Source organism: Cydia strobilella, chromosome Z (genome assembly GCF_947568885.1).
Source record: "Cydia strobilella chromosome Z, ilCydStro3.1, whole genome shotgun sequence".
Classification (NCBI taxonomy): Eukaryota; Metazoa; Arthropoda; class Insecta; order Lepidoptera; family Tortricidae; genus Cydia; species Cydia strobilella.
In genome coordinates, this window is record NC_086068.1 from 26603192 (window position 1) to 26619467 (window position 16276).

Consider the following 16276-nt stretch of genomic DNA (forward strand, 5'->3'; position numbering starts at 1 on the left):
CATGGACATAGAAAATATTTGGCTGTAGTTTATATGTAATATTAACTTAGAATAATTTAGTAGAGTAGGCACTTAGAATAATTCGCAAAATCCTGTTGGAACGGGGAATCCATGACCGATTTTGCTCAGTGCATTAGAGTTTCAAACACTTGTAAAATTTTATTAATTTTTGTTGAAACTTTATTTCTTGGTATTTTTACAGTGCGATTCAGTTCAAACTCCGTTTTGCCTAAGTTAGTCATTTGTATTGTAAACAACAAACATCATGGATTCATTACTAAACTTTCAAAATGACTTGTCTAGTCGTATATTCAAGGCGCGAGTTAATTTCAAAAAATCGCCTAAGGCACGCAAAACAGAGCATTATATAGAGAGTCGGCTAGACACCCTAAAGCAGCTTTGGTCAGAATTTAGACAAGGACACAAAGAGTTGATACGTACATATGATCTAGAACTTATCAAAACCAAAAGTTATATTATTGAGGACACTTATGACAAAACAGAGGATGAATACACAGATTATAAATGTGAATTGAAAGATGATTTGGCTGACTTCATAAGTTTTCATTCAAGTCAGTCAAAGGTCTACAATGAAGAAAATTGTATCGCTAGGTCAAATTTTGTAAAACTGCCTAAATTAATAATCCCTAATTTTTCGGGCAATTATCAAGAGTGGACGACATTTAGGGATTTATTCGTATCCATGATTCACAACAACAACTCCTTAGATAATGTGCAAAAATTGCAGTATCTAAAGAGTTATTTAACAGGAGAAGCAGAGCAGTTGCTGCGCAGCATACCTGTGTCAGACTAAAACTATGTTCGATGCTGGAGTTTGTTAGAGCAACGATACAATAATAAAAAATATCTATCACATTGTATCCTTAAACGTTTAGTGAGCCAAAAGAACGCAGCCTCTGAGTCTCCTGCTTTTCTTAAAGATCTGTTGGATACGTCAACAGATTGTTTAAGTGCATTGTCTAATCTAGGCATTGATGTTTCCACATGGGACATCATAGTTATACATCTGTTGACATTGAAGCTAGATCCAGAAACACGTAAGCAATGGGAGCTTAATGTAGCAACAAACTCGGCTTCAGATGCTTTGCCTACCTTTGATCAGTTCAAAGAATTCTTGACCAGCCGGTACAGAGCTCTAGAGTTCATTGAGCCGAGAAACATCAATAAAGTCACCAGTGCTTATGAAAAACATTCAAGTAGTAGTACAAACAAAACTAATGTATTCCATATTGCTAGCGCATCCGTGATGCCATGTGAATATTGTAGGGAGCCTCACAAACTGTGTTTTTGCAAGAAATTTGCAACCCAGGACTTGGTTAAAAGACGGGAGTTTGTAACAAAAAATAGAATGTGCTACAATTGTTTAGGGAGCAATCACACTGTCAGATTTTGCCAAAAAACCACAAGCTGTCGAATTTGTCGTAGAAAGCACCATTCCTTGCTTCATTCAAGGGAAGTCCCAACTTTAGCTGCCAATTTAGGGAATATAGGTCAGGTAGCTGAAGGTGTTTCGGTGGAAGCCACACACGTCACTCCAGAGAGCAGACAAAAAGAGACCACACCAATAGTCAACTGCCTTGCGACAGAGATTGCTAACGAAGAAACTTTATTACCCACAGCCCTAGTAAAGGCTGAGTCGCAGACAGGTGATTATCAGGTGATACGCGCGTTAGTAGATCAATGCTCACAGGCTTCATTTGTCACTGAAGCTGCTGTGAAGGCATTAGGGATAAAAAAGATTCCCATAAAAAGTTCAATTACAGGATTAGGTGGCGAACAGACCTCTGAGGTCCCTAAATATGCAGTTGAGTTAAAAGTTCATTCGCTCACCGATCCCACCTTTAATATTGTATTGAAAGCGTATGTTGTCAAGAAGATCACTACTTACCTCCCAAGTGAAAAGGTAGTAGCTCCAGAGTGGGCGGCGTTAAAGCAGACCAAGTTGGCTGATCCAACGTATAGTTCACCGAACCAAATAGATGTACTTTTAGGAAGCCAAATTTATTGTCATATACTTATGGATGGACTGCTGAAAGGTCCAAATGGTTTTCCATTAGCTCAGCGCACCACCCTAGGGTGGATTTTATCTGGCCCACTAGGTTCGGCGAATATAACTGAATGTATATAAAAATGTAACCGTTTTACATACTCTGGTAGTTAAAGGCAAGAAGAGTTTCTCCAACATAAGGTCAAAACCTCCAGTTCACTCCAAACCTTAATCTTCTTTTGTCTTTTATGAAGCGTGGTTTTTCGGCAGAATTACTCAACACTCATTTTTAGGTCTGTGGTTTGTTAAAGAGTTTTTTCTGCGTTAACTTTAGGTCAAACCTGTTGTCTTAGCCGTTACATATTTTAATGGGTTATTGACACTTATTGTATTATGTAGAGTTTATGTTATGTTGTGTTAAAGAAAACTGAGCCCACCTTTGTCTTGTATTCAGTTCACTTTTGATTTCTTGGTTACTTCATGGTGGGCGGTTATGATTAAGGACATGTTGTCCTTGGTGGGCGGTATGTATAAAACGCCTGATTTACCGTGTTTACTCAATTTCCCGGTAGATGTCGCTTTTTATATCTAGAACTAGCGAACGGTTGTCTATCGTAGGATACATAAGATATTAAAGTTATTTTTGTATACGGAGGTGATTTGTGTGAGCCCAATAAACATACTATTGTTTATACAATTAAACGAGGTGTTTAATTGAAGCTTTCCTTTCGAAACCAGTCCAAATTGTACAGGAACTAAATACCCAGTCTGGTTTACAAAAAGTCTAATTAGGATGTTACATGATTCCTATTAAGAAACGCTAGGCAGTTTAGGTGTACTCGTACTAAAGTATTGCTTTAAAGATAAAGATAAGATAAAGATCCTTTATTTGCATACTTAATTCTAAAATACAGATGTTGTTTTGTTAAAATATGGTGTACAGTATTCAGTCGCATAACGACATGCAAATAAAAAAAAAATGTTATTTAATAGTATAATTAATAGATTAAAATTCCAATATTAAAATTCATAATAAGTAATTGATTGATTAATTAATAATAAGAACACTTAACTTAAATAAATACATTTTTCAACCATTAATTCTTAGGTACTACTGCAAATTACATTCCAAATATTCCTTAACGCTATAGAAACAGTGCTCTAACAGAAAACTAGTTAGTTTTTTCTTGTATACCATAGCGTTTAGTTGTTTTATACTGTTGGGCAAATTGTTGTATAGAACTATGCACATATTGTACGCATTCCTCTTATATATATCCAAGTTGCACCGGGGTTGATAAAGTAGATTTTGGTATTGAGTTCTCTGGCTTGAGAAGAATTCAGATCTCATTTTAAACAAATCTGGACGGTTTTTTACAAGTAAACATGCTTTTTTCTGGTCTCTGTCACCAAGGAAGGCTTGGAACTGCCCGAGGATGAGGAGGAGAAGAAGAAACGTGAGGAGGACAAAGTCAAGTTCGAGGGTCTCTGCAAGGTCATGAAGAACATTTTGGACAACAAAGTCGAGAAGGTTGTTGTCTCGAACAGGCTGGTAGAGTCCCCATGCTGCATCGTCACCGCTCAGTATGGCTGGTCCGCCAACATGGAGCGTATCATGAAGGCCCAAACTCTCCGCGACACTTCTACCATGGGCTACATGGCCGCTAAGAAGCATTTAGAAATCAACCCTGACCATTCCATTGTGGAGACGCTCAGACAGAAGGCCGATGCCGACAAGAATGACAAGGCTGTGAAGGATTTGGTGATCCTGCTGTACGAGACTGCTCTGCTGTCGTCTGGCTTCGCTCTGGATGAGCCTCAGGTGCACGCCTCCCGCATCTACAGGATGATCAAGCTTGGTCTTGGCATCGATGAGGATGAGCCCATCCAAGTTGAAGAGGCCAGCGCCGGAGACGTTCCCCCACTGGAGGGAGATACTGATGATGCGTCCCGCATGGAGGAGGTCGATTAAACCACCCGCCTATTTTAGTTGTTGTTTTAATTGATTTGTGCACCGGTGTACAGCCAAAGACTGATTTAGTTCAAACAATTCCAAACCATTAATAATGGTAACAATTACTTTGTTTTCACTGTTTTAAGTGCTCAGTTGTCTTCGAATAAAACAGGTTTTTTAATATACATGCATGGCAGCGGTAACATTTTTAATTTCTGAAATAGTGGTCGGCAGCTATCAGTTACCCAGGCTCTCATTATTGCACGGACACATTTTTTCTGCAATAGAAATGCTCTTTCGACATCTACCGAATTTCCCCACAGTAATAGCCCATAATTTAGCACTGACGATACCACGCCGTGATAGGCTGTGACAGCTGCCTCAAAGTTGACAGTATATCTTAATTTTCTTAATGCAAAGACGAACCTATCTAATCTACTACACACCGCATTTACATGTTCTTTCCAGTTTAGATGCTGGTCAATGAATAATCCTAAAAATTTAATATTTTCACATTTTGATATAGATAAATTATTGTTATTGATATTTAATTGAATTGGAATACTATTATATGAGTAGAATTGAATAAAAAATGTCTTTGCCATATTGATATTTAAATTATTTTTACATGTCCAATTGTTAATGTCAACCAATGCATTATTTACGATAGTTTATAATACAGTAGTAAGAAGTAACCTCGAGTACTGCTCCCAGGTTTGGACACCTTACTACGAGGTGCATAAGAATCGAATTGAGAAGGTACAGAGACGCTTTTTAACACATTTAGGATATTCCTCTTCCAAAACCCGTAAACTCACATCATATAGTAAACGACTGACATTCTTTAGATTTATTTCACTAAGTAACAGGAGAAAAGTGCTAGATTTAATGTTCCTCTACAAATTGGTTTAATAGTAAGGGGCTGGATTGTCCAGAATTATTAAGTAAAATTAAATTAACTACTCCTGCTAGGCTACCTTGTCTTGGTTTGTATAAACTGTTTAGCATTCCATTTGGAAAAACAAATTGAGGTCGTAATTCTGCCCTTTTAAGAATGGCAAAATTTACAAAATTATACAATCACATCCCAGGCTCTGCGGGAGTTGACATATTTAACAACAAACTTGAGCAGTTTAAAAGAAAGGTGACGAAATATGTTGGCTCACTGGATATTCCAAGATAGTTAGTTAGTCATTGTTTTTTAAAAATTCTTAATAATACTTAATAAAATATTTATAGGAAATATTTGCGTATAAGTAGTTAATAATTGTCATTTAACATCATTTTAGCTGTCAAGTACTAGTATTAGTTAATGTAATGTACTAATTCATATATAAGTTGTGGTTACCTATAATTAGATAAGCATCAGTCATGATTGTTATATAGATTTAAGAGCATGTAAGATGTATTATCTGTTGGTAATCCTAAATAAAGAAAAAAAAACTACATGTGTAAAATATACGACACGTGTGATAAAGATATGAATAGGTGGTAGTGATATTTTGTGACTTGTTTACTTTTAGTTTCTTTAGAAATAAAACTTTGATTTCGTGGAGACTTCTTATTTATTTCATTGCATGTTTGAGAAAAGCACTATAGGTACATACATCGGCGTGAAAAGGGGTTGTCGGCCTCATAACTATCCAGCCTCACTACGTTCGGCCGGCTATATGCATTCGGCCGACAACCCCTTACTTCCTAGCCTCTCTAGTAATGTACTATTCAATCAATCAATCAATGTTTTTATTTGTTAAACATAGGTACATAGGTGTTACAATAATTACTTAGAATCACTATGTCTTACCAGCATTAGGTATACAAATTTGTTTGTGTTGGTAAGTTTAATAATAAACTGCATGCATAAATCTTACTCTAACTATTGCTAATATTGTACCTGTTACAGAACGACATATCAGCGAGCGTAATAAGACGTCGGCTGGAAGGATCCTTTTGTGCCTATACAGATACAGGAAAAGAGGTACGCACCTCACCTAAGTGCCGACAATTATCTAAACCTATTTCTTATGCTAATTAGAACAAAATAAAAACTACATTTTCCTTTCTAGGTCAATATAAACAGATCGGTAGCCTCTCGTAAATTGACGTGTAAGTATAAATAACAATCTAAACTGTATTTGTATGGTGACGGAATGATTTCTTCAGATTGTTACGAAAGATGATGTGGTGTTCGTAGCAGTCAAACAACGAGTAGTCATTAGTCTACTGATTATGAATATGGTTACCATGTTAATTAGTTTCAGGTACAAATCTTTAGATTGGCATCATTGATGAATGATTGTAATAAATTTAAATTGTTCATATTGCATGAAGCATTTGTATTTTAAATTGTATGTATTAACACAATACATAACAGGTGTTATGTATTGTGTTAATACATAGTAATAACCCTAGCACCTAAATGGTCGCGTACTGTGCGGTCTAAGAGGAATTTCCTCCCGCGTACGCTTCGGCTGTGGAATGAGCTCCCTGCCGAGGTTTTCCCGAGAGAGGAGTTTCAAAATAGGAGTGTACAGGTTTCTAAAGGGTCGGCAACGCGCGTGTAATACCTCCGGTGTTGCAGGCGTCCATAGGCTACGGTAACTGCTTACCATCAGGCGGGCCGTATGCTTGATTGCCACCGACGTGGTGTAAAAAAAAAATATAACATGCCTGTATGTAGACGCACTTGTCGAGCAGCTCAGCGGTACACATGTCGGGTGCCATGTTGATGGCGTATGCCTAAACAACATCAGTTACGCGGACGACATGGAACTGCTGGCTCCCTCCATTGGGGCGCTCCGTAAACTTATAGCTGTATGTGAATCCTACGTCTCGTCACACGGTCTGTTGTATAACGGGAAAAAGAGTGAGAAAGATTTTTATACCTCCCGTCCAATTAAACGGCATCGCCCTCACGAGAGTCACTCGCTTCAAATATCTCGGCCACGTTGTTACTGACGATCTGAAGGACGATGCCGATATGGAGAGAGAGCGCAGAGCATTGTGTGTGAGGGCGAACATGCTGACCCGCAGATTTGCTAGGTGTTCAAATGCAGTGAAAATTACGCTTTTCAAGACATACTGCTCGTCTTTTTACACTGGCAGCCTGTGGGTCCGATATACCCAAAAGTCATACAATGCTATTAGGGTGCAGTACAACAATGCTTTTAGGATGCTGATTGGCCTGCCCAAATTCTGCAGCGCATCCACCATGTTCGCGGAGTCACGCACCGATGGGTTTGCAGCAATCTTGCGCAAAAATGCATCGTCTCTGCTGAGCAGAACGAGGGACAGCCCAAACAGCATCCTAAAGATAATTGCTGATCATGTGTGTTGTCCTGTAATTAATGAAATAATTTTAAATGAAAAATCTAATTTAATTTTTAAGTACTAACATTATTTTTAAGAATATACTAACAAAAATTGTTATCTTTATTTAATAAATTGAATTGAATAACAATGACAGTCATTGTAATGATTTTGTTTACAGCTCCCACCCCAACTAAACTTGTTGTAACCACGGCCATCTCCACCGCGCCGGACAGCGCCCCTGAACCAGACGCCAACAAGTTAACTAATGCAAATGAACATTCAGAAACTGGCTTGGAAACAAAGGAGTTTCTGAAGTTGCAGAAATATGACGAGTCAACTAGTAAATTAGAAAAAATAAATGAAACCACAAAATTGATACATGATGAAAACGAGGATTTTGGTTTGTATTTTCACATTTGTTACATAATAATATGCTTAGGATGTGTCTCAGCAATGAGAATCGTTATTTAAGTTTTTCAGATTATATTCGCAAATAATAATTACTGTTTAATGCTGTAATGATTACACTGTCATGTTATTTATGTCACTTCTATACTACCACAGATAAGAACGTTAAAAGAGTACCTAAAACTTTGTATTATAAATAAATGAAGGCAGTAACGCAAGTAATTTAAATGTAACATTATTCAGGAGACATGCTGAAAACAGATTCTACATGCCTCAGTGAGAACAGTATGTTGACACTTGCTAACGTAAGGTCTTACCAAGAATCCGCCGACGTTCTGCGAGGTATCTCAGAGTCAGGTATAGACATAACGCATACAGTAACTATTTTTTTTACATGTAAAAAATCCGCAACGCAGGCTTCGTCTGGTGGGTACAAATGTAAATCAGCAACATGCTTCGTCCCAAAAACACCAATGATGATATCCGCAACAGGCCTCGTCATTTTTTTTGTTTTAATTAAATAACCGTCACGAATCGTACCTGGCTCAAATGTCCCCATTACGCTGGCAGCGTTACCGCGCTGAATGGCCAAAGAGATCTGTTGGACCAGGTACGATCCGGACCGAGGGTCGCACCCCCTGTCCCTCAGCCGCCGACATCTTCACTCGTTAAGTTTCATACTATATTGATACTGCATTTTTAATAATTCAATTGTCTGTGTGTGTTATTACTGATTACCTACATTCCTCTCAACTTAATATTTCGATACCAATGATCACAATGTTCATTGTAGTCATATAGCCGGTATCACTATCAACACATCTCCGGATTTGGGTAGGTACTATAAATCATAACTATTTGTAGAATGGGGTGACAAGGGATGGTCGCCAGTGGAGCGAGTTCGCTGCGTGGTAGCCGGCATAGCTATCGAAATGGCCGCCACGCCCGACGCCAGTCCGCTGCTCGCTCTGCATATCGACCGAGCCGCTCTCTCGGTGCAATGTGACAGCACGGTAAGTAACGTAATAGTATTTTCTCAAACATACTCCAAAATGTATGCGTTAATGTCACGAAATGAGACATGAAGTTGCTCATTTATGGCTCCTTATGGAGTTAGTATGAAACGTACATTATTGTCCGCTGCTCTAACTTTTTAAATTTGCTCAATTAGATTAGACTGACAAAGGAAATATTACATACAGCCAACGACCACCCTCTCTGTAAGCATACTTACGACATAAAAATAAAAAAAATAACATAATCTATGGTACTATATTTATAAGCGGTTAAACATGCTAAAAAAACAAAAATAACTTTATATGGCTGTATCTCCTAAACCATGCGTCGTAGCAAAAATATAATCAAATTTTCGTTCCCCTTTAGGTGACCCTTAATTTATACTAAAAAAAAACTAAAAAAAGAAAATAAAATCTTTATAGGGCTGTATCTCCTAAACCATGCGTCGTACCCCAAAAATAATACAATTTTCGTTCCCGTCCAGGTCCAGGTGACCCTTGATTTATATTTGAAATAGAAAACCCAAAAAAAAAAACAAAAAAATACAAAAAAAAATCTTTATCTCATAAATCGATATAACAAAGATATAAGTATCTTGAATTTTTTTGTAATAAATTGGCAAACGACATGTGTAAAATATACGACACGTGTGATAAATATATGAATAGGTATAGTGATATTTTGTGACTTGGTTACTTTTAGTTTCTTTAGAAATAAAACTTTAATTTCGTGGAGATTTCTTTATTTATTTCATTGCATGTTTGAGAAAAGCACTATATATACATTGGCGTGAAAAGGGGTTTCGGCCTCATAACTATCCGGCCTCACTACCATAGTATAAACAGGGCAAAGTATGTTATCTTCATACAACGCACCGCGCGCGACTTGTATGTGTGCGCCATAGTATCTATGCGTCGCCGCACGCATACTCAAACAAAATCTCGACCCGTTTCTCAGTGCGCCAGTAGAGACTTTGCCCTGTTTATACTATGTCACTACGTTCGGTCGTTTATATGCATTCGGCCGGCAACCCCTTACTTCCCAGCCTCTGTAGTATTACAGTACATCTGGTGCTCCATTACGACAATCTGTGCACTATAATAAGCACATTACGTAACTACGTCGAAAACGTAAAGGGCCATATGTAGTGTAAAACGTTGTATGATACCCGGGCAAACTTTTTATTCTTCATATGGCCGCCAAAATGTTTAAACTTCTTGTTTATAACCTCAGCTGGCAGATGGCAGCACTAGTTTATTTAAATCCCGAAATATAAAAGGCAGCCCTCGTATTGTTCGCACTTGTATTGTAAATAACTAATAGGTATTAAAAAAAACTACATACCTAGGGCAGTAAAGTAAGAAATGTTTTAGGTCACACGACGTAAGTAATTAACAGACTTACGATCACAAACATGACGACGTGATCTGAGGCTTTCTTATTTACTGCCCGAGGTTTGTATATTATTGTTCTATTCGACGGAGCCTGAAAGCGGCTACTTCGTTTAGCGCATTAGCGCAAACTGCAGTGCCGAAAGTTGACGCTTTCCGTACGAAGAACAGAAAAACATGTTACATGCAATGCTAAAAGCTTACGGCGGAGTACACTACAGATCCTCAGCGAATGACCATATACGAAATTGCACTAAAAGTAACTTTGTTTGCATAACAAGTTTTCTAAAAGCTAGCAGAGCAATGGTTTTTGAAAAGGACAATTGTGATAAAGTTAGCTCTGTTTGTATTGGTCAGGGGACTAATGCAGTGGTTTCGATCGCCGACATCCAAGTAGACAACCTGCAATACGAGAGCGGGAACTACGAGTTCGCGGTGGTAGCGTCGACGCGCGGCGAGCCGCCGACGAGCGACGCGTGGCCACCGCTGTGGCCCAGCGCGGCCGGCGACGCGTTCGCCATGCGAGAGAAGGAAGCGCGCTTGGTGCTTCACCTGCGCTATGACTCATGGACTGTCATCGACGACGCGTATACAGGTCAGTGACATTATACCTATAGGTAGTAGATAATATGTTACTAATGGTACAAATTGGCATATGGACTTAAGTGCCTATAAGATTTTAGGGAATGAGTTGTTTATATATACGTAAATTGTGCCTGACTAATCAAACACATCCCTGGAAAAAATAACGGATCAGTTGGAAACAAATTTCGACATCCGAACTGCAAAAAATTATCGCACAAAAGTTCTCATTTGTACCGAAAACAAAGGGTGAACTTAAACTTTTGATCGGTACTGAAATCACTAGCACTGGTTCGTTTTTGCCCCCGAAAAACCGGGCTATGGTGATAAAACAAACGTGCGAGCCACTGCGAGCGACGTGTGAAAGCCGCTGTGCTGTCCGGGCCCTAGGAACCAATGATATTATATCTCCAGATAGGTTATAGACGTTCCAAAATTGAAGCGTTTACTTTGTACAAATTGTACAAATTGCTTTTAGTCGCGCCCAGGCAAGTGAGACGTTATAAGTGCAGCTAAAAGAGAAAGAGACAAGCTTATGTTTAACGAGAAAAATGAATGGTATGCGAAAATTAATCAATAAAAACAGATTTCTTCATAGGCAATGTAATGAACTAAATATGGAAGTATCTTTTGTGCTTCCAATGTTTGAGTATTTCCTATCTATAGTTATATAATATCATTGCTAGGAACACAAGAACGAGTGACGGAAAATATAAAATCGTGAAAAGACAACAGACCTGTAGATATAATCGAAACTCATTTCTGAATCATTTTAAACTAAGAGTTCCATATTTATTATCTATACTTGTATGATTATAATAATTCATTATTTGTCTCTTTCTAAATTTCAAGACCTAAATGTGAAAATAGAGTACGGCGGTTCCCTGAGCCAGAAGGCGAAAAATCTCCTTATATGATCATGTTTTTCTAAGAGGCGCAGATATTCGTAGACGTGGAAAAAATATATGTAGTTCTAGCTTCCGATACATGAATTATGACACTTCGCTCGATACAATTAATTCCCAAAGTAACCTCTAACTCGGACTTTTAATCTAACTTTACTCGGTTATTTATTATTTAATACTATAAACAAAAAAAGAAGAAAGAACAATCTTAACTTAAATAGTAATTTCATAGCTTTCGAATTTCAATATTTGTAAGGTAACGTTTTTAAAATAAATAAAAATCGACAAAATTCGATCAAAATTGACACTTGGCCCGTTCTTTCTTGCTAAATGTGATAGTGACAGCGGCAAACCGATGGAACTGCCTTAACCTATAAATTAATAAACGATTGAACGTTATTCAGAAGTGACGGAGGTAGAGCTGCGGTTAGGTCCGCTGGCGCTATACGTGGAGGACGGATACGTGGGCGCGCTGGCGCAGCTGGCGCGCGCCGCGCGGGCGGCGGTGCCTGCGCCCGCGCCCGCGCCCGGTGCCATCGTCGCGGCCGAGACGCGCGCGCTGCAATGCCCGCTGCGGTTACGCTCGCTGCACCTGCACCCGGTGGATCTCACGCTCACGCTACATACTGCCGTAAGATGTTTACTGGGTACTTCGTGTGTATTGTCACCACCTAATGTGTGTGTATCTGGTATCGTGCTTTAAGGAGGACGTGATCTTTATCGCTATCATCCAGGTTCTAGGCTAAGCGGCCCTAGGAAACAAAATGTCACATGATTTCACAAGGGCCTCGTTCGATTGTAGACGATTTAATACAATTCGATAAGAGTTGCCAATTTTTTTACACCTGTCTGTATTGTTTCTAGGATTAATAAAAAATATTTATGTGCAGGTGCGTATGTACATCGCGCTAGACCAGAGTCCGTTATGCCTGAGCGCGTTCCAACAAACGGACATGGTGACGTGCGCCGAGCGTCTGACGCACGCTCTCACCGTGCACTATCTCTCCGCCGCCATATTGGGCGCAGGTATACATTTATACTCATAGTTTTAAATCTTCTAGACTCGTCAGCTTTTGCACTAAAATCGAATTGACCTAATTTTGTCTCATTAGAGAAATAAGTAAGCTCGGCTTGGCGGGGGCACTGCCGTACCCCCAGATGTGATATGACATGATATTGTGTCGATAGGTTGGGTCGTAGGCGGCCTTGAGCTGCTGGGTGCGCCGGGCGCGTTGGCAGCGCGCGTGGGGGGTGCGCGCGGCGGCGTGCGCGGCGTAGCGGCGGCAGCGGCGGCCGCGCTGCTGCGCTCGCTCAGCGCCTGTGCCGGCTCGCTGGCGCGCAACCTCGACCTGCTGGCCGGTGACGACGAGCATGCGCGTCGCGCCGCTGCCGCGCGCCGACGCCACCCCGACACCTTTGTTCAGGGGCTCGCCGCCGGCATCACCAACTTCGCTATCAACATACTTGGTAATATACAGTTCAATAGTTTGACATACTGACGGCACTAGGTGCGGTATGATTTTGTTATGATACTACCTTCACGATTGCTTAAGCTGATGTGTGCACGCGAAATGCACTGGGAGTTGTGTAATTAGTACTTACACTTACACACGTCGCTCGCACTAATTTTATTTAATGATATAGGGCTAGGAGGCCAACCAGCAGACGAATTGCCTGATGGTAAGCGATTACCGACGCCTATAAACATCCGCAACACCAGAGGGGTTGTAAATGCGATGTGATTCATGCTTAAAATTAAGCTATATGTTTTTAAACCATGAGAAAATATTAACAGACGCAAGTTACCTTTACCAACAGTTTTAAACAACCGGCCCTCGTGTACGTATTATAAGCTAAATGAAACGATCTTGTACAGGCGCAGTGGGCGGGCTGGCGCACCACCCGCTGGTGAGCGTGGCGGTGGGCGAGGTGGAGGGCGGCGCGGCGGCGCTGCGGCGCGGGCTGCTGGGCGCGCTCACCAAGCCGCTGTCCGCCACCGCCGACCTGGTCGCCTTCGCCGGACACGGCCTGCTGCGCCAGACCGGCTGGGACCCCGTGCCGCAGGTATTGTCACCTAACAACAAGTATGAAACAGTAACTAACCCAACAATCAGGCAGCTAAAATCTCGTGTTATAATAGTAAATTCCTGACCAAATGTGCGTGACCCCCTATGTTGTGTGGGTATTCATACAGATACAAGTACGTACTAGCGGGCAGATTGAATAAAATCAGTTGCTATTGAATACGCCTTTCATTCACTTCATGGTGACAGCGGTGCCGTATTTTATTATACATTAAAGGCATTTCGGGCAATTAAACAAGTTTCGTGCAGTTTAGAAGTGTGTGCTAGTGATAAATTGTGTTTGTGTAAACACCGCCGGGGCACCGTCAACGTCGGCAGTGGATGTATGTGGACGAAACTGCGCTGCCTGCGCGAGTACCTACTGCCACGGAGGTCAGCGGTGTCCAGCGAATGGTGCAACCAAGGGTTTATTTCAAACTAGCTTTTGCCCGCGCCTTCGTCTGCATGAAGTTAGTAATTTGCGTAGCTTATTTTTTACCCAATCTGCTTTTTATCGATTGCCCATACAAACTTCCACCCCCCTTTTCACCCCCTTTAAGGATGATTTCTGGGATAAAACTACCCTATGTCCTTCCCCGGGACTCAAACTATCTCTATACCAAATTTTAACTAAATCAGTTCAGCGGTTTAAGCGTGAAGAGGTAACAGACAGACAGACAGACACACTTTTGCATTTATAATATTATATTAGTATGGATTATTCATTGTTTATGAATTGAGATATTGACTCATGTTGAAATTTACAACTTATATCTCTTATAGTTATGTTTGGGAAATAACAAGTTATCATTACTAAGCAAAAATAATGGTAAAATTTAAATAACGATACCATTTTCCTTGAAATAACTTTCCCATTGTCTCGACGTCATAATGTTGTGTGAAATTTAAGGAAATTGACATAATGACAGTGCACTGTCAATATATTTATGAGAATATTCTGTATGTACATAAAAACATTGCCAGTTTTAAGAAAAACTGCGACATACATAACATTAATACTAGAAATAAGCATAAGCTTGCAGTACCCTTCACTCGGCTCCATAAAATTAAAAAATCATTCATGGGTAATTGTGTAAGGTTTTATAATAAACTTCCAAATATCATCACTGAATTATCTGTTAATAAATTTAAAAAATATGTTAAACGTAACGTAAACTTATCTCTAAAGCCTATTATAGCACACAAGACTACATGAATGATGAAACACCGTGGGATTGTGATTAAAATAATTAATTATTTATTATTGTGTTAATAATGATGAAATTGATAAGTCAATGAATATCTATATTAGGTAATCCGTATTTTTTGACATTTAGATTTTTATTCTAGAAAGTTTCTAAACTAGTATTTTTTTATACAATTTTGGTGTTTGACGATCCTTTTGTGAATTCTTATTATTAAGTTTGACATATCTATAATAATTCAATGTTTTCAAGAATAATAATAACTGCATCAATAAATTGCTCTGATATTTAGATTAAGGTAATATTTAAAACTTGACAATTTAAAAGTGCTTGTTGCTAGGCCTATTTGAATAAAGAATATATTGAATTGAATTGAATTGAATTGATATGTGTATATGACACGTTTTATACCGTTTAATAGGAACGACTGACAGTTCTAATCATTGTGCTATTTTAAAATAGACAATTGTGAGGTGGTTGACGATGAATGGCTGTGAGCCTATAAGACAGCTTCCTATATAGAATAGAATAGAATATAAATAATTTATTCGTTAGCACACACAAATAGAAAATTATACAAAACAGAGAAACATAAATAAAAAGAAAAAGTGCCACGAAATGGCACATTGTCGCATTGTGATATAATATCACAATGCGGAATAATAGTAATACGGACTCTAAATCTGCCACACCTGAAGGTCATATATCGGGATGCCTGCGGAAACACCAGGAGGATGCGGTGATTCTGGACAGTTACGGTGTACTAGCAAGGACTTGTGATGTCAAACAAGATGGCTCGAGGCATTAGGCTAAGGGCCGAAACTGGTGCCATTTACCATGAACACAATTGGCAAACTTTCTGCACAGTTGCCAAATACGAGTCAGTAAACGATGCGTTATAGTGGAGAAAAATAACGAAACATGAACTTTTAGGACCTGCCCATAAATAGTGTTCAGATATTTGGAAACACCTTGGTCGCTCAGTTATAGATGGCTTAAGACAGTTAAGACCCTTGTTGATCATAAAAATAATAACGTTTAAGTTTATGGGTGACCTTTATTGAACGCACGCACGTAGCTAGGCACAGGAATTTATTTATTACATAGGTATATGTGTTTGTTTATAGCGGCGCTCCGTGTGCGCGGGGTTGGAACGCGGCGGTTGCGGCTGGCGGCGCGACTGCGTGCGCTGGTCGTTCCGGCTGGCCGAGGTGCACGCGCTGGCCGGGTTCGACGTGCTGCTAGACGATGCGCCGTTGCGTCTGCTGCTCACGCACCAGGTACCTACCTGCTCTAACCAACCGACTCATGCTCATTTTACGGGGATAGCTTATACAATAACGTTGAAATAAAGTCAAAGCAAATTTATGACGGTCCTAACCTTTTTGTGCACAAGACCAAGAGCACAATCTAATTCAACGTACGAACTAC

General features: G+C 39.6%; 1 protein-coding gene across 1 annotated transcript in view; it reads left to right on the forward strand.

Moving 5' to 3' along the window:
• Positions 1-16276, forward strand: part of LOC134753720 (uncharacterized) — a 190881-nt gene that overhangs the window by 172146 nt on the left and 2459 nt on the right. The window contains exons 72-82 of the mRNA XM_063689659.1: positions 5866-5940; positions 6029-6068; positions 7453-7674; positions 7926-8039; positions 8547-8695; positions 10448-10685; positions 11982-12208; positions 12468-12603; positions 12766-13044; positions 13454-13641; positions 15973-16125. Coding sequence (XP_063545729.1) covers positions 5866-5940; positions 6029-6068; positions 7453-7674; positions 7926-8039; positions 8547-8695; positions 10448-10685; positions 11982-12208; positions 12468-12603; positions 12766-13044; positions 13454-13641; positions 15973-16125 — 1821 coding nt within the window. The remainder of the gene's footprint in view (positions 1-5865; positions 5941-6028; positions 6069-7452; positions 7675-7925; positions 8040-8546; positions 8696-10447; positions 10686-11981; positions 12209-12467; positions 12604-12765; positions 13045-13453; positions 13642-15972; positions 16126-16276) is intronic.